This window comes from Ictalurus punctatus, chromosome 14 (genome assembly GCF_001660625.3).
Source record: "Ictalurus punctatus breed USDA103 chromosome 14, Coco_2.0, whole genome shotgun sequence".
NCBI classification, from domain to species: domain Eukaryota; kingdom Metazoa; phylum Chordata; class Actinopteri; order Siluriformes; family Ictaluridae; genus Ictalurus; species Ictalurus punctatus.
Window position 1 is genome coordinate 14,899,267 of NC_030429.2, and position 24,819 is coordinate 14,924,085.

The 24,819-nt window shown below is 40.1% G+C and overlaps 1 protein-coding gene across 8 annotated transcripts in view; it reads right to left on the reverse strand.

Annotated features, from left to right (window-relative positions):
• Positions 1-5,760: 5,760 nt before the first annotated feature.
• Positions 5,761-24,819, reverse strand: part of kif21a (kinesin family member 21A) — a 43,617-nt gene continuing 24,558 nt past the window's right edge. For 3 of the 8 annotated variants that reach the window (XM_017485036.3, XM_017485034.3, XM_053685583.1), the window contains 21 exons: positions 23,265-23,453; positions 22,948-23,147; positions 22,518-22,625; positions 21,697-21,765; positions 21,241-21,383; positions 20,466-20,613; positions 20,069-20,263; positions 19,855-19,956; positions 19,171-19,336; positions 18,695-18,715; positions 18,018-18,075; positions 17,819-17,873; positions 16,056-16,258; positions 14,687-14,815; positions 12,692-12,828; positions 11,667-11,841; positions 11,122-11,286; positions 10,855-10,972; positions 10,124-10,294; positions 9,535-9,734; positions 5,761-7,808 (listed from right to left, as the gene is read on the reverse strand). In XM_017485036.3, coding sequence (XP_017340525.1) covers positions 7,721-7,808; positions 9,535-9,734; positions 10,124-10,294; positions 10,855-10,972; positions 11,122-11,286; positions 11,667-11,841; positions 12,692-12,828; positions 14,687-14,815; positions 16,056-16,258; positions 17,819-17,873; positions 18,018-18,075; positions 18,695-18,715; positions 19,171-19,336; positions 19,855-19,956; positions 20,069-20,263; positions 20,466-20,613; positions 21,241-21,383; positions 21,697-21,765; positions 22,518-22,625; positions 22,948-23,147; positions 23,265-23,453 — 2,840 coding nt within the window. In that variant the 3' untranslated portion in view covers positions 5,761-7,720. The remainder of the gene's footprint in view (positions 7,809-9,534; positions 9,735-10,123; positions 10,295-10,854; positions 10,973-11,121; positions 11,287-11,666; positions 11,842-12,691; positions 12,829-14,686; positions 14,816-16,055; positions 16,259-17,818; positions 17,874-18,017; positions 18,076-18,694; positions 18,716-19,170; positions 19,337-19,854; positions 19,957-20,068; positions 20,264-20,465; positions 20,614-21,240; positions 21,384-21,696; positions 21,766-22,517; positions 22,626-22,947; positions 23,148-23,264; positions 23,454-24,819) is intronic. The other 5 variants (XM_017485035.3, XM_053685584.1, XM_017485037.3 and 2 more) reach the window with 4 other exon arrangements.

Genomic DNA, 24,819 nt, shown 5'->3' on the forward strand with positions numbered 1-24,819 from the left:
GAAAGACTCGAACCCGAACACTCAAGACGTGAACTGATCCTTTCTGTTTCTGGGGAACAGATATGACAAATATGACGTGACAAAAGAAAGAACGACTCGGATCAGGAGGTGAGGTGAACTAACAGGCTGCATAGCCTGAAGACCAGCGAAACTATTCATTCATTATTTCTGTCTCTTATATTTCGGCCTCAGTTGCATTAGCATATAGGTTAGTTTATAGTTTATTAAGTTCTAGATGTGTTGGGGAATTTAACATGTAACATTTTAATTATATTCGGACTGTAAGTCATTCCCTTCAAATGCTATTGAAGTTAGAAACATGTATACTGATGTCGTATGTAAATTTAGAGACAGTCCCTTAATACGTCCAACGTCAAGCCATTATGCCAGTATCACTAACTAGTACCTTATCTGGGAGGCTAGGCCCTGGGCCACTGCTCCTTTGCCCACAAGGGGGAAACTAATACAGTACTATTTATTCATTAAGCAGACACTGTTATCTAATACCATATAAAACTAGTGTTTCTATTTAGTTTACCCTTACATGTTAATTAATAAATTAACCAACAAACATGCACTTAAGGTGGTCGTTATTCAGCCATGAATTCATAAGACTCACATCATAGTTAAGGTCAGTTCTTCCTTACTACTCATCACTAGTTCATATTTAAGTAAGTATTAATTCAGGTAATAGTGCATGATTATTCTTTTACTGTTATTGTAAAGTGTTACTGGTATGAGTGTATAAGGCGCTAAATTTTTAACACTAACCCTCTCAGACATCAAGGTACTTTTACTTGTCGCTGGTGTGATACGGTATCATCAAGGGTAAATGTTTTGTACTTTTAGTATGTATCTAAGTATCTATGTAGTGTATGTTTAACTATTTATTACAGTACAACTTTAAAGGTGTGTCAGTGGTCCTTAAGGTCCACTGATATATGTGCCTTATATTGCTTTAGATATAAAGATACATAGACTACCAAAGGTACACAAGATGTACCCTTGAGACTCTATCCCAGCAACAAAGAAAAGTACTTTATTACTGAAAGTGTATGTACACATACAGGGCACTTTAATAAAGCAATCATGATGTCATGGCAGAAGGAGTTAAAGTACATCTTATAGGGTTACAGTTATAGATCTTGTGTGTATCAACCTCCATACTTTAACATGGTAAATTATTGGACCACAGCACTTTTGCTGGTTAGATACCGATATTTGGTTGCTGTTCAAAGATTCTCAACACAGTGGTAACAATAAACCAACAACAACAACAAAATAAACCACTAAGATGCCATTGTCAGCGTGACTGCTGTGGTGAGTCCACCAGCCAAACTGGTCAGTGGTGGTCATGTGGAGATTCCTTTTCACTGAAGGCCACTGAAGGTCAGGGAAGAGAGGGTGCACACAAGCTGTGCAACAAATCAACTGCACTTACAAATTCTATACCCTGAAAGCAATCACATGATGTGTTTAATATGTACCCAGTTTAGCCAGAAATACAGCAGCATTCCTAGATACATCCAAATTTTTATTGATTTTTTTTTAACCAAATTCTTCTGCTCATGCTGTCTAAGGCATCAATGAACTAAAATATGCAGGAATAATTGAGAGAGATGAGATGATCCGTGACTCATCTTAAATTCTGCCAGGAAGAGAGAGAGCTAGAGAGTTGGCCTCTGACCTGATATGCATCAGTGCCTTTCCCTCATGCAAGTCTGATGACATACTGAGGCCATGTTCTATATTTAACTTAACACGTTTTAAAATGTTAACACAAATGCCCCTGGTGGTCACCACTGTGAAAAAGCATTTCACAATCCTTCACATGGACATCAGGTGACATCTCCTGCACTGCACACAGCCACTGATGGCTTCTTGGTCTCCGTGGGTTATGAGCAGAGTTAAGCTTTGTGATTTCTGTTCAGTCGCAATCAGATCCTGGATTAGCATGGCAACTGCAATCTAAATGTTAATGAAGGACTCACTGGAAGTTTATTGAAATGTTACACAAAAACTCCAACTGAGAGCAATCAGACAAATGAGAATTTGATCATTTGACCTAAAATCATTCACTAACGAATTGAGGGTTCCTAATAGCTCACATGCATGCTTATGAGTCTTAATGAATGGCATCGGGGAGATGCCTGTGGTCACCCAGAGGCAAGAACAGCTTGCCAGATTTTACATTAGAAAGATTCTTTGCATAACAATGTTGTGGATTTAATGGAGCAGACCGATGCATTATTATTTTTTCTTCTTCATGTTTTATTCAGAACTGCAAAGGAAACTTAGAGTAGTATGAGCCATAATGACAAGAATGCACAAAAGATTTTTTTTTTTTTTAATGCAAAGAAGATGAGACAACTTTGACAGCATGGAGCAACTTCTACTAGAGAAAATGCCTTTTATACTTTCGTCATAAATAATTCACCTACACAGATGAGAAAAACCACATTGATGGGCCAGGTGCATTTTGACATTCAGACAGGAATGAAAAAATATCTTCAAAGAGAAAAAAAGTTGTCACAAGTGCATCAAAGTGATAAATATTTTACCTTTGCCATGATGTTCATGCGTTTGTTATGAGGACTATGCTATAGAACGAGTAGTCGGTATAGAATGACAGTCTAGCCTTTTATTCAGCCACTACACTGTCCTGAACCCAGGTGCAGCCATGTTATGATAATATTGAAAGGCAAGCGAGACGGGAGACAAGCACTTGCACATTGATGAATAACACAGAAAGAATAAAAGTGACCACGGGTCTGATTCTTCAAGCATACGCCAAACTCACACACAAATAAACTGTATATTATAGTTGATGAGATCATCTAGAGCAGAGGTTCTCAAACTTTTGTAACTAAAGCCCCCCCCCCCCCCCCCCAATTGGAGGAGACCAGGTATAATGATTATCTATTCTATATCAAATCTATCTATATATAACCTAATCTATAATCTGTTATTGATAGATAGATAGATAGATAGATAGATAGAGACAGACAGAAAGATAGATAGACAGACAAAGATAGATATAACCTAAAAGACAGAAAGATAGATGGATAGATAGATAGACAAAGATAGATATAACCAACCTATAATCTGTTTTTGATAGATAGATAGATAGATAGATAGATAGATAGATATTTGCTTTTGTGTTTTTGTACTTTTTTAAAATGACTTTTCATAACTTTTATGAGTTTTTAAAATAACTTATGCCTTTTATATAACGGACAGGTATGGAACATGAATGATATAAAATGTTTCTGAATAACTATAACTACTTTGAACAAGAGAACTAGGCTGTAATAACGTGGACTATTTTACATGTAAAACATGTTGCATTAGTCATCCTACATTCTAAAAACATTCGCATATGAATGCTGTAAATTGGGAAGAAGGGCGTGTCTCTTTAGCCATGACAGTATTAGATTAGTCAGTGGGACACCTGCGCCTGCTTCTTTTTTACAGAGAGTGTTGAACAGCGCAAGCCTGATGTCATCCTCCACCTTGAGCCGATTTCGGTACTTGGGTTTCAAGACAGTCAATTTTGAAAACCCGGCCTCACACAGATAAGTCGAGGCGAATGGAAGAAGCAATTTTAGGGCTGCATCAGACAACTGAGGATATTCAGTCATCACACTCAACCAAAATGAAGACAGAGCAAGAGCTCTAGAGGTGTCGCAATCTGGTGTCCCTCTTTAATTCCACTAACTGCTCCATCAGGTCAACTCAAAGGTCTTTTCCTGGGCAACTGAAGGGATCTCTAACCCAAGCAAATGAACTGAAATCCTCACTGAAAAATACCTCCGGATTGTTGTTTCAGCCCTTCAGCATGTTGAGCATGTTGAGTGTTAATCAAAGGAGAGATATTTATCCCTGTCTCTTGCACACAGTCAGCGAAGTCGGGGGTACATGTCAACATTTTTATTCAACAGCCGATCACGCCAAAGATCCAATTTGCCAACGAATGCACTGACTTTGTCTGAAAGAAGCAAGATGTTGGCATCTCTCCCTTGCATCGACGTGTTGAACAAATTCAACCTGTCGAAAATGTCTACGAGGTGTGACAACTGCGCCAACCATAGGGGGGCGTCCAGGTACCGCGCAAGGTCGGACTTCACAGCAACAAGAAACTTCTTCACCTCTGAACGCAGATCGTAGAGGCGATGTAAAACCCGACCTCTGGAGAGCCAGCGAACCTCAGTGTGAAATAAGCTGCTCATGTTCGGCTCCCATTTCCTGACAAAGCAAGGAAAACGCGCGTGCATTTAATGGCCGTGCTTTAATGAAATTGCCCATTTGCACGGCCTGCTTTAAAACTGACTCGAGACTCAGGCATTTTCTTTGATGCGAGAGATTCGGGATGAATCATACAGTGGGTCCACTTTGCTAAAGGGGATAAATGCTGGACTCGAGTGACCAGACCATGAACCCTCCCAGTCATTGCACGAGCCCCGTCCGTGCAAATCCCAACACATTCCCCCATGACATGCCTGCACCCGTATATATCCACCAGAACTTCCAACAATGCCTCACCAGTTGTGTGTGCTGGAAGAGACCGACAAAAGAATGTCCTCCTCAATATGATCATTTTTGATATATCTGACAGGTAAGCAGTTGTGATCATCCTGCAACATCAGTTGTGCCATCAAGCTGCAGGACACAGTACTGACTTTGCATGATGTTGGCGAGCAATTGCTACTTAACGTCGCGCGCCAGGTCAGATATGCGGCGGCTAACGGTGTGGTTAGAAACGGGGGATGTCACCAATCTGCTGTGCGAAATTCTCTCCAAACATGACTTGACAGATATCTCTGGCAGCAGGTAAGATTAGCGCCTGGCAATAGTGTGAGGTTTTCCTGATTTCGCAACTCGTTGTGACGTGGTAGGACGCTTCTAGACGCCTCTTAGACAATGATGTGTGTTTGCTGATGTGTTTCTGTTGTGCAAGGCAAGATAACTTTAATCTGAAAAAAATCCAAGGGTTTGTCTTTGAGTGTCGGGTGTTTGGTTTATTAATGGTGCTTCAGCTTGCATGGCTTCATGCTATCATTTGCCAGAAACTGTGTTTGCCAGAACACACCTGGGCAGCGGTTCAGTCTCTGTCCCAGCCACCGTAAAGCCAAACTGAAGATAGCTCATGTCATACTTTCGTCTTTTACACTCTTGGGGATTGGTGCTGACGACACATCGCCGCCACAACTCCTTTTGGGACGTGTGAGGAATTTACCCATAAACCTTTACCAATTAGGAATCCGGTTGGCTGGTAGTCACTGACCTTCCAAAACGTGTTTGCAGTGTGAGTGAGTAATAAACGCATGACAAGAATAAATGGTCAAATTAAATTGTTTAAATTCAGAACAAAATAGAAGCTGATAAGTGATTGGTCCGTGACAACGCAGCGTGCACATGCGCAGTTCATTCATGCCTGTGTCACACTCTCCGGCTCTCAGCCTCTCTGAACAGAGCAGACGCAGAGACAGGTGTGAGTGCTGCGGGAAAACAACATCTCGCGCTTACAGGACAGGACTGCCGACATTTGGAAAGTTGCTAAGGTTTGTCCAGAAACTCGATAGATTTGTCGTTAGGGGCTTTTTTTAAAATAAAAAAAAGAAAGAAAGAAAAAGAAAAAAAATCGCTAAAGGGGTCTGAAAAGTCGCTAATTTGGCAGCACTGGTCTTCACTGAGAGCTACATAAAAGGCAGGCTAAACTCCGCCTCCCAATCAAAAATAAAATACAGAGGGAATGCGGGGTTTTTAAAATGTATTTATGCACATTGTATTTGAAAATCAATGAGATGCACAGATGATGCCCTGTCTGTATTTTTTCTTGAAAACAATTTGCGCCCCCATTCCGATCTCTCCGCATCCCCGGTTGAGAACCACTGATCTAGAGTGTTACAAAGCACAAGACCTCCCTCTAGTGGATAAAATGGTTTACTGACACAGAGATCACACAAAGGTTACTGTAGGCACGAGTCCACGGCAAAGCCTTGATCTGGGCCACACAAATGCTCACAACGGCTTGGTAGAAGCTATTTGCAGTGTCCAGTGGGTCCAGTTTTAGTCCATTAGATTTGCCCTTATGATAACTTACACACGAGCACACACACGCACGCGTACAGTGGTGTGGGATTTTGACAGATGGCATTTCATCTATGTGGCATCTGACATTTGCTTGCTAACACGTCAGTCATCTACAAACCCAGTGAAAAATCAGGACATCATACCAACCCATCCAGTGAGCAGAATAACTCAAACCATCACAACACAGAAAGAGAACGTTTAAACTGATATCCTGAGTCATTCCTAATCAGCATTCTCAAATCCTGGTCTACTCTTTCTGATTTTAAGCCAAGAGCTTCCAAGTTTGCTAGTTAACTAGAGGCTAAGACATGATTGCACAACGTACTGGAGTTATTAACTGTAACTGCATACACATCGGCACTACTCGGGTTATATATGTATTTATGCCACAGATGAACGTGAATGAATGTGGCAGTAACAGAAGCAGGAGGATATGTACACCAGCACACAGAGACCACTGTACTTCCCTATGTCCACATACTGTACATACACACAGTACAGGAACTAGTAAGTGTACCTACTACGACCTCAGCCAGGTGTTAACAAGAAGGCAGCAAGGACATTAACACAAGAGCTGAGTGAAAGCTTGAGAAAATAGGCATAGTAGGCTGGATTTATGTAATGTAAGGGATTTGTCTGGTCAAGATAAAGCAACTGTGTAATTTCTCCTAAATTACCATAGATAGTCAGGATTGACATGTCATACCTTGGATGTCCATGTCGGAATTATGCCACAGGCACATCACCCGATAACAATAATAATAACATAGCACACTTCTCTCAGGTTTAGTTATTACATTACCTAGTGGACTAGTATTACCGAAGGAGAGTTACTTATTTTTGACAGAAGGTAAATGTGCCTGATCATCAGGTTCATCATCATGGTAGAGCAGAGCATAGTGATAGTACATCTGGGACAGTCTGCAATAAATTAGAGTTCCTTCACAAGTAAAACTAATCCAGCTTGAGTAGGGCTTAAGACAAAGAAAGCAGGAGAGAGAGCAACATTCTATATCTACAGAATGCAATATTATTATTGGCTTTGTTAATAAGTTAATGATTGTAGTACAGTTGAACTCCACACTTTGGTCACCAATGATTTTCAGGCTCAAACATATAGACAGAAATTTAAAGGCATGGTGATTCCAGTTAGTCCACTTAATGCAAAGCTACAGCTATTCAGTACGCATCATGTGTATGAAGCGCCCAGTGCTTGTGCAAAGGTCTAGAAGCACGAGTTCATATACAAGCTCAGAGAACCGGCCTACTGAAGCCAGCTACAGACAGTCCGGTTCCTTCTCTCCTCACGTTCAAATAAACCTGGTGCAGCAGGGTTCTCCCAGTGGTTAATCAGGATCAGTATAGAGAAGCTACAGAGTATAAAGGAGCTTTACTTTGTACTGAGATTTGATTGAGCTATCTTCCATAGCACTGCTTCACTATTAAGACACATGTAGAGACCACACAAGAGAAATGGCTGTGGTGAAGTAGCAGATTCCAGTCTGTTTACATCCCCTTTTTAAATTCAGGCATTATTCTTCTATGTTGGTATACGTCAGACGTCCTGCTTTAGCGGGTGAGGGAAGAGTACAAGGAGAAGTTAGCCACATGAGACACGAGAGAACAGTCAGTTGTTGCCAGGTTCATCGGTAACGTCAGTCATGTCAGTGCTGTCCAGACCTCCTCTCGCACGCCAGATCTTCACTGTCCGATCACTGCACAGGCAGAGGAAAACGAAAAACAGGCTTGTTAAATTTTGTGCTGTAGAGCTGTCCTATATTAATTCTATTCCATTACTTCAATATAGGAATATTAATTGGATACTGCCACTATTATAAGCAAAGGCAATGAAGGCAGTGTAAATAATTTTATTTTGAGCTTTCATGTTTCAAATTTATTTTTATTTATTCGCTTTCAGCATTTTTTTATTGCTGATATTCAGCTGGATTGTTATATTTTTTAGATGACTCGGCATCAAAGAAAAAAACTGCAGAAATATGTATTTTTTAATTTTAGCAACTCCCACATAAAACTGTGACTAAACTCCAATAACTTCCTGCTTACAGTTTATACTATTCACAATATATATTGAAAGTTCTTCTTGTTTAATATGCCCAATAAATGAGTGACTCCACAGGGTATCTGCAGGTATCAACACTTCAAACTGAATACTTTTTAATACCATATTCAAGACAAAATTTTAAGACCTGATCATCACTTCAGTCATGCTACACGATACATCAGTTATAATGGATTGTGTTTGTGCATATGCATCCATTTCTGGTTTTAAGTAAACTATAGTAGGGTAATCTTGTATAGAGGGATATGGGAGACCAGAGCAAATATCTATCCTTTTTGCATTACCATTTGCTCAAACAGTGAAAGAAAAAAATAATCCAGTATTTCCTTTCCATGACTTTCCAAGAGAGGAAAACAAATCTAGAGCGATGGATTATGACAGTCAGAAGAGAAAAAGATGTCAAATTTACCATCACTCTCTCAGAGCTGTATTAGAAACCCCCTCGCAGGAGTGCTAACGAGTTTGTAATTTAATGCCAGGGTAATGTAACAAGTAGTGTTATAAATATAAGAAAATAGAAAAAGAATTTTGCTATTTTGTAATATTAGTATTGCACTGAAAAATACTTAATAATAATCGTTTTATTTGGGGTACAAATAGTAATATAATAATAGTAATATGTTTCTGACTTAATTCACTTTTATGTGTTAGACTTTGTGACTTTTACTTTGGTGGAAAACTGCAGAAAGACCTCCTTTTATTTGGCAAGTTTTTTTTAATTCACTTTTCATTACTAATCGGGTGAAATGCTGTAAACCTCTGCCCACAAAAATGTTTGAGATTACTCTAACGTGAAACCAAAGTGAATCTGGCGCGTGTTTTATCTAAACTCAGGTTATAAGCGACTCAAACTCACAGCACAGACGGAGATGAAGTTGGTGTGGAGCGGCGTTTACTGTGGAACGAGCCACTCTAAAGCACTGATGAGCCGCACACACACTCCGAGTGCAACACAGTCCCATGGGTTTACCATCTCAAACAGCAACGAGCCAAAATAAAATCTAAATCTTCTTTACGGTGTCGGTTCTGTTGCATTTTTAAGACCTTTTAATGTTAATTAAGGCCTTATTTTTTACTCCAATAAATGACTGTTTTAAATTGTTAGCTACTTACATTTTAATATCCCTTTTCACTTACATACTTTGGTCATTTTTTAAAAATATTACATAAAATGAAATCAACCTGTAATTAAAAGGATATCATAAGTGAATGAAAAGGTGAAAATTGGATATAAAATCATTCAGTGGTGGATTATTTGCTATTGAATGAATAAATATTTAAAAAATGTAAATAGTATTTGAATTCATTCTGATAGCCCCAGTGGGTGTGAGCATCTTTGTGTGTGTGTCTTAATTACTCACTCTGACGCAGTAAACAATAAGCTGCTGTTAGTGGAGATGCTGTTGATGGGACTCTCGTGTCCCCGGAGTTCTCCGATCGCGCTCAGTGTGTCCGTGTGCCAGAGCTTCAAAACTCCCCCTCTACAGCCACTCAGCAGAGCAGGAGAACCTGGCACGACGCCCAGCGCACACACCCAGTCCCTATGAGCATTAGGAACTTGCTGCTCACGCACACGCACACACACGCGCACACACACGCACACACACGCACACACACGCACACACACGCACACACACGCGCACACACACGCACACACACACGCACACACACACGCACACACACACGCACACACAATCTGTTACTTCACTCTTCCAGTCCAATACATACACTCTCAAAAGACACACCCGTTCACTCTCAGCTGTTTTTTTTTTTTTTTTTTTTTTTTAGCTTTTTAAAAAAACAGTTCCTTTTTTTTTTTTTTTTTTAATCGATTTAGTTCTATAATTTACATGCAGCACTACAGCCTTGACAAAATTCACTTACTGCATGACTGAACATTAATCTTCTCTCTAGCCCACGGAACGCGGCTCTTAGATTTATCAAGCTTACCTGCAGTAGGTCTTTTCGAGCCAGGTTCCATTTTTTGATTCCATTATCTCTGGAGCCACTGAACAGACAGTCTCCCTGCACCACCACTGACTCAATCCCATCATAGTGCGGAGGCTCAAAGTTATGAGTAGGACTGATGCTGCCTAGAGCTCCTTCTGTTACATCAAACATCTTCAAATACACAACAGGGATGGGGAAAAATCTGTTATTTTCTTGCAATTCTCTCTTGAAAAAAAATGTCTGTTGATTGATGCAAATGACAAAATGTCAGCAGCACTAGATTACTCTGCTGAACAATCCAGGTTAAGCTTATCAAATAACTTTGCAACAGGATGTTGAAGGCTTATGTATCGGGAAAATTTTGAATAGAAGCCTATAATTTTACACAGCCACAGGCAGAGCAAACATCAGCATGACAGAGGAGGTGAACTTTGCTATTTTAAGAGGCAACTTTTTATCATATATCTTGATGAAATCATAAACAAACATTTTAGTTAATGCATCTATGATACACACTTAAGCAAAATTTCTAATTACTCTCTATTTTTTCTGTATACTGTATTCTGACTATACAGGGCATAACATAATAGCAGTATAGAACTTTTATACAATGGCCCTTATTCATCAACCTTGCATGTGGTCTAAACAGATAGTTTCCTAATAAATCACTGAGTGTATTAAAAGGTTTTCCTGGTAGTTTAAAGCACCATATAGACTGGCAAGACACACACCTTAATGTAATGATCCTTGGAGCCGGTAATGACCAGATCTTGGCCGATGCCAGAGTGATCCACAGTCAAACACATGACTGGGCCGAGATGACCGGTCAGTTTTCCTGTTGAGACAAACCTTACGATAGCGAGACAGACAGAAAGTTTATTACGTTCCTGTCACCAACTTGAGACAATATTAAGACACACATTTATTTTTTTAACGCAAACATATTATCACATAAGCAGCTGTAGTACATCTAGGCTTAATAATCTGAGAGTGTGTACCTTCTAAGGTCCCACATGCGGACGGAGTTGCCAGCTGCCACGTACAGCACTGTGCCTGTAGGGTTGAGGGCGATCTGGTTGATCTGGTTTTCTCCAGCGGCTGTAGTCACCGTGCGGCTGGTGTTCGCCGCACACGCATCGCCTGTGCTCACCTGACCAGAGGACCTGAGAAAGAAAAGAAGACGCATTATCATTTACATAAAGATACCTGCTTACTTTGGTGCAATTCGTTCCAATAGCGCTCGGCACTTGAGAGCATGAATTCGGTGCAAGACTTGTAAATCAGCAGTTTTAACAGTCACCCTTGTTGAAGACCATGACATACAGCGGATCATAAAACTATTAAACCCCCTGGAATTTATCAGAAGTGTATAAATAACAAATCAAATTCTTGATGATTCAGTCAGTAAGCCCTGATCTGTGTCACTCCTTGAGCCTTGTAGGATTTGGATTTCCGCATTGGTTTATTTTGGATTTAAACTCTATTTACTCTCTGTTGAGGGCGTTGCAATACAGTATATGCTGTAGGGTTTGAGAGAACTCACGTGAGGGTGCGGATGCACTTTGCCGAGTCGCGGATATCCCACACTTTGATGTAGGAGGTGGACACGGTGAAGACCATGCTGGAGCTGTAGCGTACGGACACCACGTTGTTGGGATGGCCACCCAGAGACATGATTTCCTGCCCAGTCACCAGATTCCACACCTTACATGTACGGTCTGAGGGGGAGAACAGACAATGCACTGATTACAGAAATATGACGAATATTACATGACCACAGCCCAATGGTGGGTTTTAGTGAACTAGTGTAACTTGTTTTTTAAAACACAGCTTAAAGGCCATTAAACAATAGTTTTTAATTATTTTCTTTATTTTTGTCCATTTACTTCACGTTACTTGTGCCCCTGTTTCTGAGTTACATTCATAATCCCTTTTGTATATGAAACTATTTTAGCCGATTGTTTAATCAATCATTTTACTGATTCTTTTTGGGGTGTTTTTTTTTTGTACTTTTTGGCATGATGCATTTTTATTTTAGCAAGTGTGCTTTTTTTAAATACCTTGGTTTTATCAGATTTTTTGCCACACTACAAATTAAGGCACTCCTTCAGTGTACTCAAAGTGTAAAAATGTGAAGAGTAAAATATAAAATGACTACTACTAATGATGTAGACGTTTGCGGAAGTAATATCCGGACTTTGATCGAGGTGCTTTGGGCAGGTCTGGAGAAGTGTCGTCTGTTAGACAGAATAAATCCCTTTGTGGGAGACTATGAGCTTTGTAACTATGCAGATCTTATACATGCACAAACAGATACATTATACACTAAAGGAAACGGAAAACATTAAAAGGCATCATTATGACCCCTTTAAAATGATCATAGCAGGAGAGGACAAAGTTTGAAACTGGATCATATTAAAATTAGAAGCTGTATAGGGCAATAGAATCTGAGTCCGAAACAGGAGAATATTCTGAAATTTTTTCATTAATACCAAGTTAATTGAAAGGATAGTCAGAGGAGGTCTGAAAGTCAGCCATCAGGACTGAAGACAGACACGCGAGTCAGACCTTTAGATCCAGTAAAGAGGAGGTCATCAGTGGAATCCACACACAGCACGGCTTTGCTGTGGCCCTCAGCCACATGCACGCACTGCAGAGTACCCCCACGATTGCTCTTCGACGCAGGTACTGGGTTTATCACTCCTCTGATTAACACACACATACAAACTGTCAGACCAAGTGCAGATTTTTCAAGGGCTGATTTCAGCAAGGGCTGATTTCATCCACAGCAAGCAATTCATGTTGCACACATTTCTCCACGCAAACAGCAGCAATCATTAAAATATAGTGATCTGTAAGGATAACACTATAACAGAGCATGCATGGATATACATGCACCACTGTTCAGCATTTCAGCCACATGCTGCAACATAAAAAGAAAACAAAAATGAAAAAACAAATCAAAACCAAACCTTCATCTCATGAAATAGAGCCAACCTCTGTGTCTCAGGTCCAGAAAGAAAGTATGCTAATTTAAAAAAGGCAGAACAAACACTTGCAAAACTGCTTTATTGCTCTGTGGGTCCTACATGGATTCCTTGCAAGAACAGGAATAACATGAAGATGTGTGTGAGAGGAAATACTGGATAATCTTATTAATCTGGAAATACTAAAGAATATTTCCATTGTAATGCGGTGTGTATCAAAAATAGATTATTGTTAATATGACAGTTTCATAACTGTTATGTACATTAATGTATATATGTATAATGTATATATTGTATATTTGCCCAATGGGAATGTTTCAAATTAGCATACCTCACATTTACACAGACGTTACTCTGATTCTTTCGCCCTGTTTTCTCCCAATATATTCATTTACCATTTCCAGCCCACAAGCTAGCTCTCCCCCATCATATGACAGCTACCTACGAAGGCGAATACATGCTTCTTCCCAGCCACCACAACTTTTCAAACTGTTGCTCATGGTACATCACAGTGCAGCCGAACACCCTCAGAGTTAACTTCACTCGTCCACATACATGAGCTCACAGATAACCAGAATTGATTAGTTTATTGCTCTGACTGACAGGGGAGATCCACCACTCCCACTCCCGACCATGGATGGCTGTGGCGTCACTAGGATTTGAACTCACGATCTCCTAAAACAAGGTGAAAGTTTTTCTGTTGTGCCACTCAGGAGCACTTTGACTCTTATTTATATACTGTGCAGCTGTAGTAGTGCTCTCTCTCTCCTCTGCATACTTAATTTGCTGAGACTCTGATCATAAAAGCCAGGGAGTCAGACAGATGAAAATATCCTGCTTGCCCTGAACATTGCTCTCCAAGCAGGAACACACACGCGCACACACAAACACAACTAGACTATGAGCTATGTCTAATTCTCAATGCTATGAGGTAGACCATATTACTCACAGGCTTTCTGACTTCTAACTTCTGTTTCTAAAGAAAAAAAAAAAACAGGGAAATCAAAAGGCACAAATTTCCAGCCAGGTTTCTTTAGCTCAAGCTCAGATCTCTGTTCTGAACGAGTCCAGAGAAGTAGGTATAGTGCGGTTTACAGCATGTTATTGCAGGATTGTATCAGAGTTGGGTAAATATTTGTTTTGGACTTGAGGGGCAAGTTGAACACTGAATGTTCAGAGCTACACACTTTATATTCTATGACTGTGTATAAAGGTCATAGATTTGGACACCAATCAGGCACCAATTGGGCCTAAAAACACACTGTGCTATTCATGGCACAATGTGCTGCTGTCTGGAAAATAATCCCTTTACTGATTTCAGACTAGTCTGTCAGACATTCAGTGTAGGAATGCTCACACCAGGCAACCTCGGCTCAACCGCAAGCAAAACCGCATGCTTTCGTCAAAGCAGGGGACATGGTTAGGGAGAAAAACTGTTCAGTTCCAAATTGAGATCCTGCTGTGTGTACTGCTCTCTTGCCCACCAAATACGGCAGGTAATTTACACAAAATATAGTTCACACAGACAGAGGGAGCAGGATTGTCCTCCAGCCACTAGGATGGTGCTAGATCTTACTGTTTTATCTCTTGGGCTTTAGCCCTGTCGGCTGCTGCTTGTCCCTTGTCATAGGTCTTCCTGCGGGTGAGAGGAGAAGCTTCCGGCACTCGCTTTTCCAGCCCCGAAGGAGGTCTGGAGCCAGAGTGTCTAGTTTTAGTTCCATTAATGACGTGAAACACAGAAACATAAAATAAAAACACAAGCATCCACTGAACATAAAAACAAAAGCAAAAAAAGGGACAAGGAAGACGGCATGCAAAACAGAAAGAGTATGCAAACCTGGTACTAGATTAAAAGGATTCAGCAATTGTTGTATTGTCTATAAATGAGTCAGATTGTGCATTGTGTGGAGCCAAGCCAGGAATTCATACTTTATGTGCGCCTTATTAAGCAAATAGGCTCTTTAGCAAAAAATCCTAGTGATCTGTAGCCTAACTGTATGTAGTCTACACTCCTGGGCAAAAAAAATGGTAGCTTTTCCCTTTGATTTCTTTAAACGTTTAAACTTGGACAGTTTTGTTTTATTTTTTTCTTTATTTAAATGTTGCATGCCCAGACATGTGTTAGTTTGAATTTTACATCAAATACTTTAATCATTATCATGATTTTACTTTTGTGTACAGAAGACTATATATATGAACTTCCCAGTTTCTAGCCCCCCTATCAATTATAAACACTGCGATAAAAGATGTGCATCGGGACTCGGCTCCTATGGTTGTTCAACAAATAGGTTGCATTTCGTTCACGTGAGATCAGAATCTTGCGAGACAAAGAAAGACAATGTTCATTAACGTGAGAGAGTAAATGGTGCTGCTACTTGTGTGGCAGTGTCTGACACATTTACTGCCTTCATTCACTCATCTTCAGTAACTGCTACATCTTGGTCAGGGTCACAGTGGTTTAAATGACTATTGTGTTTACTAATGTTAGAAAATATTGCAAGCTGATGCAAACAAAAATAAAGGTGGGAAGAGGGTTAAAAAAACAAACAAACAAACAAAAAAAAAACAGTCCCACACACACAACTACAGAATGTCAGACAATGCTTTTAATTTGTCTTATCGTTGTTGTTGTTTTTTTGCTATAGTATCATTTTAGGCTTCTATACTTGGTATCGATGTAAAATGATGGCGATCCAACTTATGAAGCAGTTTCATTCATGTAGGACTAATGATTTGTTTCATACCTGATTCAGCTAATTAACAAGCTCGTGCTAAAGTTTAGCTGTTGTGCTCCAGGAATAAAATCATGCCATGAAGGTAATAAGCAAGAGAAAAGTGCTGGAAAAGCATGGATGCTAGGCAAATGCTTCAGGCATACATAAAGTTAAGCAAAAGCAGTCCTGGTGCATGCATAAGCTGAATTGTTAGATTGCTACCCGACTTACATGCCACCCATTCTAGAGGATAAGGCAGCAGCAGGGAGCATGTAGTCCCTGAGCGTACTGCTCAAAGACTCGTCCGTGCCACCTTCGGGGGTTTCAGCCATCGGGTGGAGAGGACCGGTGAATTCTCCACTGGGTGCGTCAAGGCCGGGCTCACAGCTGTTTGCGTAGAGCAACTCCATTTGTGTTGTGGTTCTTCTGCGAGCCTGTATAAACAAAGCTAGAATTTGATCTAAACGGTGTTATCTATTATAGAACTACAGAAACGATTGCAAGCCAATGTGAGTAGACTCAACCGAGATCATCAACTGGTGGCTCATTAACTGAGAGATAAGAAGTATCATTTTATTTAACTTTCAAAAGAATACTCCAGTGGTTTTCAACCTAATCTCCATCTACCACAACTGTAGCATATATGTAATTACAACAAACAAGAATTGTTAAAGGTTTTTCCTGTACTGAGGAATAAACTAGGGATGTCACGATACCAAAAATCTAGTAGTCGGTACCGATACCACCAAAAGTACACAATACTCGATACCAAAGTCGATACCATGGTGTGGTATAAAAATAAAATAAATTAAAAAAATTAATTAAAAACTCTCCTGGAGGACATCCTCCTCTGGCTGATACTGGCAAAAAGAGAGAGAGAGAGAGAGAGAGAGAGAGAGGGGATGTATTTTAGTTATCAAACACTGATTAAAAGCATGAACATTTGAATAATTATTAGTGACACTAGGCTACATTTAGCTGACAGGACACGGGCTGAATGGTGATGCATGGTGGCACATTAGGAGGAAGTTTATAACATTGCAATGTGTTAGCGCCGTTAACAATTAACAGGCTATCGCTAACATTACGTGTAGCATAACATTAGCTGGTTTCATGGCTACAATGCCAGCTGCCTCAAACAAACATAATATTTTCCATCTGTTTCCTCGCTTTGTTTGAAATGAACGATAGCATCGGTTGCACACCGGAAACCGATACCAGCGTTCCTCTCTTTTCCTCTCAACGAGTTAGGGCGGAGTTAAATTTTTTAAACTAAGCTAATCTTCTGTAGTTTTTCCAGTGTGCTTCTTCTTCTTCTTCACCACTTGTGGACCAACTAAAACACTTGCACGTATTTGCTGCCCCCATCAGGTCTGGAAGAATTGCAACCTCGGTACCTCCATTAGAATCCGTTCCAACAATAGTGCAGAATAGCAAGTACCGTCACGTTTTAAGAATGTTGGTACCGATTTGGTACCGAAGTATCGGTTCTCGTGACATCCCTAGAATGAACACAACCCATTTACTCAAAACTTACTTATGATTATGGTTTTATAAAAATCTTCAGTCTAAAGTATTTGTAAATTAAGCACTATATTTGTTTGCCTCCATTTCAGTTTGATAGTGCATGTACTCGACAAAACCTCAGGGAAAGTGTAAGTACCTAGACACTTTTTACCACGTGGTGCGGTGTGGAAAATTAGGATAAAACTACAAAAGAGCAGTTTTTATGTATGTCTGTGTCATTTTTTATGTATGTATGCCCTTTATGGTTACAGTGTAATAGCTGTAATTCTGAATTCCTGTTATACATTTGTGTATGTATACTGATGAGTTGAGTCCTTTGCAGTTGAAATGATTGTCTGTGGTAATTGCACACACAGTATAGATGTATGCATCGATAAAAAAAAAATGGAGTGGTCCATTCCTCTTACCTTACCTCTATGAGACTACTCAAATCACTGAAAGTATTTACAGACACCCAGAAAGCGTACCTTACTCCTGGACTTGGTCTCTCCACAGAGCTTCATTAGGTCAGAGGTCATGGTGCTGCAACAAGACAGAGTGAATGAGATCGTTCCGCTCATTAAACTCAGAAGACTTACACAAACACACCATTAAAAAAAAATCCTGAGACATCCTTATGGCGTTGTATATTAAAATGAAATGACTAAATGCTGATTGTTGACTTACATTCCATCTGCTGCAGGACTCGGTGTTGATTCATCACTGCTACTGTCATCTTCATTCTCTGAACAGGACAAAAACAAAACGGTGCTCAAAATGTATACACGTCCGAGTACTTTAGAGTCCATTCCAGATGTTTTACTGTATTTCAGAGGCTGCAATAGTCTCTCTCATCTAGAGTTAAGAAAATTGTTAAATAAGTTTTAGTTGAGATGTCTATTAATATCACAGAGAAAGCAAATGAGGATAATATGAGCTCAGTGTTGCCATGCTTATTGTTCGGCTTTGAAACATGGATCCATACTGTCCAGCTGGGTCGAAAAGCTATGATGTCCAAGTTACAGAGCAAGGAAATTCAGAACAAGCTGTCTCGAGGAGCATAAAAAGCATTAGGTGTTCACCAATGTGAACCAGCTATTATGGAAGGTTCCTCTTTAACCTGTCAGGGACCTGGGATTTCAGCTTATGCTAATGGTTAATGTGTGATTAATTGTGTGGTTGAAGCACATGTAAGAGCCACTGGCATGGAGAAGGGAGGAAAGGATTGGTGGAGGGATGAAGTTAAGCCTCACAGCAGTATGCTTCATGCACCTGCAGATGAAACTGCTAGTGTGTGGTTAGTTTAACGTAGGAGACCCATGCATTCAGAACGCGGTACAGGGAGGATGGCATCCGGTACTTACCCAGAGGCATGTTACCTAGCTCTGTTTCAATTCAGGCAATAGGGGGAACAGAAAAAAGGCAACACACAAACAAATCAAAAACACATTCCCCCAGTTGTAACAAACAAATCCAATCCAACGCAAAAAAAAAAAGAAAAAAGAAAAAGCACAGCGGTCTAATGCTGCTGAAGAGATGCCATCAAAAACGAACAAATGTCACGTTTTAAAAATCTGAGATTACTTTTTGAGCATTTTTAATTCAGCATCTATTCAGGAGTATAATCATAACATTTGTGGTCAGGTCATGCAGTGTGCTGATCTGACCAGCCCTGTTGAAATTAATATTTTACTATGTATTTGCAAACATCTCATTTAAAACTTTAAAATGTCAGTGCAGCCCAGCTACAGCAATCAAGTCATAAAGCGTATGAGTAGTCACAGGGCTGGGCAGAGCAAATGAGGGATCTCTCGGAGTCTATATTAGCAGAGAGACTCACCTTGCAGAGCGTTCCCAAGCAGTGCGTCCAACTCCGGATTAAACTCTGCCTTCTCCTTCAGCATGTGGAATAGCAGCTGGTTCTGAGTGGCGCTGTTGATCTCAGTCTGCTTGAGCCGGCCCTCCATCACCTTGACCTGAGACTCTTTCTGGGCCGCCTGTAGCCCCTGAGCCAGTGGATACAGACTTAGATGACACATTCAAATGAATTCTATCACTTTGTCTCAACACTGGATGGAAAGTAGTAGAAGGATACACAACAATGGGAAGGTGGGAGGTTTACTTATAACAATGCAAATGAACTGAAGGGTCACAGGGTCAGCTATAAGGCTGTGTTCACAAGGACATTTTGCTATATGTCAGAAACTTGCCAGTGCTTTCAATAAGAGCAATGTACTGTATAGATAGATAACAGGCACCAAAGCATTCTCAAGTGTAAACATTCCACTCAAAGTGCACCAAAGATAACCCTTTGTTAGAACATACACTGATGTAACCATGTGTTATCCTCATCGTCATTTCTCACCACTGCACAACTGCTACCAACCTGAGAAGGCTTATACTAGGTCAATTTGTTTTCCAAGCCAAACATGGCTATATCATCTTCCAAAAATAGAATGAAGGTTGATGCATTTCTTGCTGCCTACCAAAAATGTCTTTGTACTGTTAATACAATGTTTGGTACCTTATTGATAGCCATGGACATGAAATGATCCAAGAGGAAACGAGCCTCTGAAAGGGTGCAGGAACTGATCACAGCTGAAACATCCATCGTCTCACCCTCCTCCTACACACGCAAACACACATGCTCTTTTCTAAATAGCTTTATAATCCGTATCCTCCGAATTTGTCCAATTGATCTCACATGTACCAGACTTATTTGTAACAATGTAACACACCTTCGCTTCCTCCATCTGCATGATGTTGGCCTGACAGTCAGCAATGCTGTCATTGATGTAGTCGATGTTGGCCAACAAGGACTCCAGTTCCTCGTTCAGAGACTGTACGGCTTTTTCGACTTCAGGACCCTCGGCGGCCATCTTCTCCTTCTTCCTGCTCAGCTTGTCTCTCCGGCGTGTCAGATCCTCCCGTTGCTATGGGCACAATGAGAGTGCTTCACTGCCACATCTGCTCTGTTCTTTTATGCTTCAACACATTGGATTTTCATGTTTACTTCATAACAAAAAGACCGCTACATTCGAATTTGTGAACTGTGAATTTATTGAATTACTGAATGAGTGCAAAATGAGAAAGGTGGTGGGTCTTTTAAGAGATTATATATATATTTTTTTTCACCTTGAGAAAGCGATTCATATCTGCCTCCATGTTGGAGATAGTCATGCGCTGCATGATGATGTCAGAGATGCGTCGTTCTAGGCTCTGCCATTTAACCCGTGCTATGCGGGTAGAGTAAATCCCCACAGGTCTGCGATGGTACAGTCTGCTGAATGCATACAGCTATTAGAAGAGGCATGACCTCAAAATACATACAGTACTGTGCAGAGGTTTTAGGCACATGCAAAGAAATGCTTTAGAAATAATGAAATGAAATGTTTCTACATTTTTAAAAAATACAGTACAGAGGAGGAAACAGTAGTACATGAAACAAAGTCAATATTTGTGTGACAAAAAAATAAAAATAAAAATAGTAGTCTCAGGTACAATTAGTGCAGTTTTATAAGGAAATGAGCTATAAGTGTTATTGAGCATGTTACAGAATCAATCACGGTTCTTCTGGAGACTTTGACTGTCGTACTTGCTTCTTATTTTTGCTGCAAAACCCAGCAGCCTTCATTGTGTTTTTTGTCTGAAAAGTGTCTCTTACATAATATGCTGCTTTCTTTAATAACGTACAAACATTTTTCTGTAACATTTCATTTTGTGCTAGAAAATTAATGTTTGTAAATCTAAAATGTTTTTGCACTGACTCGATAATGTAGAAGTCATAAAATAAAAAAATCTTTAACAGAGTTTGTACTAAAAAAAAAAAATAGGGTGTCTAAAGCTTTTGCACAGTACTGTATTTACACATGCACATTTGCACACATATATACAGATTTGTAACTCATACCTGGTTCCATTTGGAGCTCCTGATCCTGTGTGTGTGCGTGTGCTGGGCATTCTGTGGGCAGAGTCCTGTACAGTCTCGGGTAGGAGGACCTTCCTGTTCATCTTTCCCGAAACGGGCCGAACCTGCCGCCTCAGAGCAGTCACCTACAGCAGACATCATCATCCAGTTACTACACGTGTGTATGTGTAGTTTTTCTATTTTTATTTTATTTTTATTATTTTTTTTACAAAAAACATTTTTTTTTAAAAAGTCTAAATATTTCCTGGTTAAAGGTAGGGTTAAATTTAGGCATCAGCACAGCATCAATCAGTTGCATTAATTAGACCAGTGGTAGGTCATCACAAGGATAGTAAGACAAATGTAGCTGTGTGTGTGTGTGTGTGTGCGCGCAGAGAGAGAGAGCACGAGAGAGAGAGAGAGAGAGAGAGAGAGAGAGAGAGAGAGAGAGTGTTTTACCTCCTCAGTCTTCCTGCGCAGTATGAGCTCTTGCTGTCTCTTTTGGGCCTCAAGAAGTTTCAGCTGGTGCTGCAGTACAGAGAGCACAAAGCAGAAAGCTCATTAACACTATGCCATTTTTTTTTAAAGCAGCTCTGAACATGCAGTTTTACTAAACTGTATAATCATATGATTTGAATTACCAAGGACCTACTCAAATGCAAATCAGACCATTTCTGTACCTTGACTTTCATGAAGAGTGCAAGGATCTATGAATATGCATGAATATGCAAAGTAGGACCACCCTCATGTCTTACTGATATCCAATTCCAACCCCCTTTTTCCTCTACTACCCTGTTAGGTCATGCTGTTACAAAAAGGCAAGAAGTAAGATTGGAGAAATGCAACCCTTTATCTCTGAACCTTGCATTAACCAAGGTATCAACAGTCACTTCTGGAACATTCTGATACAGCTTCCACTGGCATTTTCTGTTACTGTACTGCATTTTACTCCATGAACATTTAACACATAGCTCACAGGCTAAACTGTTATCAAACTTGCATTTGTCACAGACAAAAGCAATTGGAATAACAGCAACTAAATATGAATCTGCATCGTCATATTCTGGTTAGCTTAGCATACTCTGGTACCAGCGTGTGAAATCTTAACATATCCGAGCCTATTTCATGAGAAGATACATAGAACTCGTATACAATGCTGTATGGTTTTCTTGTGAAAATGAGGGTCCTGCCCTCAATGGTGAATGCCCTATAAATACATATCAAAGGCTGAATAGAGAAGTCCTCAATGTATGAATAATTGAGAGCAATGCATGCAGCACCTCCTGTTTTCGCTGGTCCTTCTTCAGTGTGGCGATCTCACGGTTCCTGCGTGACTCCGCCAGCCGGTTCTTCTCCTGCTGCTCCTTCATTTGCTTCATCAGACGAACCTAGCAACAGTCAGTGCAGAGAGACACAGAGACAGTCAGTGCAGACTGTGTACACACACTCATCAAGGAGCTTGAATGAGGTTCAAATGAAGAAAATGTAAGTTTTCCATAAATCACACAAAGACAGGTTCTTGGAGGTTTCTTTACAAATTTATAAAGACATCTTACCACAGGATGGTGCTGTTTTGTTCTCAAAGTCTTATTAAAACCTTACTCTCAGCTAGACCACGATGCAGATAATCTAAACTCTATTAATTAGTTGTATATTTAGAGTTGTGTCATATAATAATAACATTGCTATTAGAACAGAACGATGCTATACTTTGGTTTTCTTCATCTCCACGACTTCCTGTTGGAGTTTCTTGAGCTGCTTCTCGTACTGCGACTGGTTCTTGAGCAGGCGAGCGTGTTCTTTCTGGGCGGCTTGAAGTTTCTGCAGTTCTTTATTCATCATGCTCAGCTTCTTCTCATACTCTGCCTTTATTTTCTTAGCCTTGTCCTCGGTACAGGACTCCATGGTGCCTGGAAGACATAACCACAAAGATCAGCCATACCTGTAAACCTAAACCTTCCAGAGATTGGCATGTATACTTCGTCGCATTAAGGGAGATGTGATGCTTGTCCCATGGAAACCCTTACCCATGTTCTGCAACACACGATCTCTCTCAAACTGCGTGTCCCGAATCTTGCTCTGCAGCATCATGAGTTTTTGCTCATATTGCTGTTTGAGGGTGTGAAGACGTCTTTGGCTGTTCTCCAGCTCATCGATTAGCTTCTGCTTGATGGCAATCTCGCAAGTGATATTGGCCAGGTCTGCCTGGAAGTTCTCTGTTCCATACACAGAAACATAATAAATCTTTTTTTTTTTTTACTTCCCAAACGACACCTTGACCAGAATCTAAAAAAAAATTAACCATTAATCTGTTGAAACAATGCTCCCTATTGATGACTCATATTGAAGGAAGTTATTTTGTGAAAGATTACAGTAGATTAATTGCATACTGTATTTTCATGGACAGGTTATCAAAATGATGCAGTATTTCTGGAACTATATACTTGTGTATATAGTGTGTCACATGAGCACCTTATCCTGTGTTGTGTATCCTATTGTATGACATTTATTGTTAATTTTGCATACTACTGTACCATAACATTATGAGTCCCACCATGTCTATCATACTATGCTGCAAAGTTAAGAAGCCTGTGACCAAGAATTTCACTAGAACGAGATTGTACTCTGTATTGTTCTCTGTACATGACAAATAAAACCAATCAAATCTAGGTCATTTTCAGCGTATGCATGCATTTCTTACAGTTAATATTGAGTGAGTGACACCTTGATAATATTTGCCACGGTCATCATATTGTGAAACTGAAACTGTTATACCGGTAAGACGAGTTTTATACCAACAGACCTCTCTAACACTCATACATGATGCACCAACAATCTCTGGAACTGTTCCAAAACTGACACAAACAGCAGTGGCTTTCAAAGTGGGGGCCGCCAGGGGGTGCCTGGGGGGCCTCAACAATTTGATGTGAAAAATAAATAAATACATGATTTTCTCTTTCTCACTCTCAGACAACCACACACACTCAATCAATTCCTAATCTAATGTAATGTAAAGATGCAAGATGCAATTATTAATTTAAAAAAAGGGGATATATTCAGAAGTCTGCATTTTTAATGTGTTTTAAAGACATCTTGCAAAAGGGGGGCCTCGGACAAATGTTAATGCCATTTGGGGGGCCTTGCCCTGGAAAAGTTTGGGAACCACTGACATACAGTATCTCACAAAAGTGAGTACACCCCTCACATTTTTGTAAATATTTGATTATATCGTTTCATGCGACAACACTGAAGAACTGACACCTTGCTACAATGTAAAGTAGTGAGTGTACAGCTTGTGTAACAGTGTAAATTTGCTGTCCCCTCAAAATAACTCAACACACAGCCATTAATGTCTAAACTGCTGGCAACAAAAGTGAGTACACCCCTAAGTGAAAATGTCCATATTGGGCCCAAAGTGTCAATATTTTGTGTGGCCACCATTATTTTCCAGCACTGCCTTAACCCTCTTGGGCATGGAGTTCACCAGAGCTTCACAGGTTGCCACTGGAGTCCTCTTCCACTCCTCCATGATCACATCACGGAGCTGGTGGATGTTAGAGACCTTGTGCTCCTCCACCTTCC